Consider the following 1,340-nt stretch of genomic DNA (forward strand, 5'->3'; position numbering starts at 1 on the left):
GTGACATAAAAATTCAACTACAATAACAATGACAAAAAAAATTACAATGATAAAATTAATAATTATACTGATAAAAATTTTTATATATTGTAAAGGTAATTTCTAATATTTCTTTTCAGAATGATTTCTTCCTTTTAGTTACTTTATTTACCTAAATATATGATTAGTTGATAAAGGCAGCTATCAAGCACATTGGCCAAGGAATTTGAGAAGTCTAAAGCAAGTTGCACACCTGGAATAGTGTTGCAGAGCCATTTGTTTTTGAAAAGCCTGCTACCAAGGCCACTTGGAAAATAGGGTTGAACTCCACTCCTTTGATGATAGCACCCTCAGCATAGGTTGCACGATTCAGGTCTGAAAGCATTTTGTATTCTAGTACTGATTTGGGTAGCCTGGAAGGGCCTTCTGAGGATATGTAATTTCCAGTTCTCTGAAATAAAATAACAGGATACCTTTGTATTACTATACCAGCACATATGAAAATATACCACCACATACTGTATGACCATTCAAAAAGTGATAAAACTGTTGGATAACTCATCATTAATCCATACCCTATTGAAATCACCCTCATCATCAGAATCATTTTCAATCTTGCGGTCAAGCTGAGCCCATTCTGGTGTTGATCCCATTGCTAACTCAAACTTTTCTTTCAACATGTTTTCATATCTCTCATCAGAGACTTCTCTTGCACCTCTCTTGCCTCTCATTTTGCTCATGTTGGCCATAACATCCTTAACTCTGTTGAATAATTGCAAAGAATCTTATGTAAAAAAAATAATTAATTTGCAAAGAATATCATATGAAAACATAGTTCAAAACACACATTTTTTGTATCTTAATTAAAACATCAAATATATCCAAACAATTATTGTCATAATACTCCATAGTACCTGATATTATCATCATCTTCATCAACCCAAACTGGCTTCTTTTCAGCTGTCTTTCTGTCATCATGGTGGTCATAAGGATCATCAGCGTCTTTTTTCTTTCTGTCCCCCTTGAGTTGATTTATGCTCCTGGGCTCCTCCTCTTTGACTTTGGCATCTACCTCTGGTAAATCCACATCACCAAATAGGTCTTCTACCAACTCTCTGCAATAAACAAAGTACAAGTAAAGGCATATGTGTCTTAAAAAGAAAAATGACACAAAATAAATTAAATAACCTTGAATAGTTTCATAGTTGTGACTCACTGTTGTATCAGTTTGGAGCTTTTAATCTGTTCCCTCTGTTAAAAATGACAATGTGATCTTCAGCTCTTTCCAGTCTGATATCCAGTGCTCTAGAGATCTAAAAATAACATATGAAGAAGAAACACTAAAAGCAACAAATCTTCCC

The 1,340-nt window shown here is 34.0% G+C and overlaps 1 protein-coding gene across 1 annotated transcript in view; it reads right to left on the reverse strand.

Moving 5' to 3' along the window:
• The window catches only part of LOC119586320 (U3 small nucleolar RNA-associated protein 18 homolog), a gene marked incomplete in the record, with an annotated part of 14,383 nt that overhangs the window by 3,869 nt on the left and 9,174 nt on the right, over positions 1-1,340 (reverse strand). The window contains 3 exon segments of the mRNA XM_037935032.1: positions 233-430; positions 555-741; positions 894-1,094. Coding sequence (XP_037790960.1) covers positions 233-430; positions 555-741; positions 894-1,094 — 586 coding nt within the window.

This window comes from Penaeus monodon, chromosome 21, assembly GCF_015228065.2.
Source record: "Penaeus monodon isolate SGIC_2016 chromosome 21, NSTDA_Pmon_1, whole genome shotgun sequence".
In the NCBI taxonomy this organism is placed as follows: domain Eukaryota; kingdom Metazoa; phylum Arthropoda; class Malacostraca; order Decapoda; family Penaeidae; genus Penaeus; species Penaeus monodon.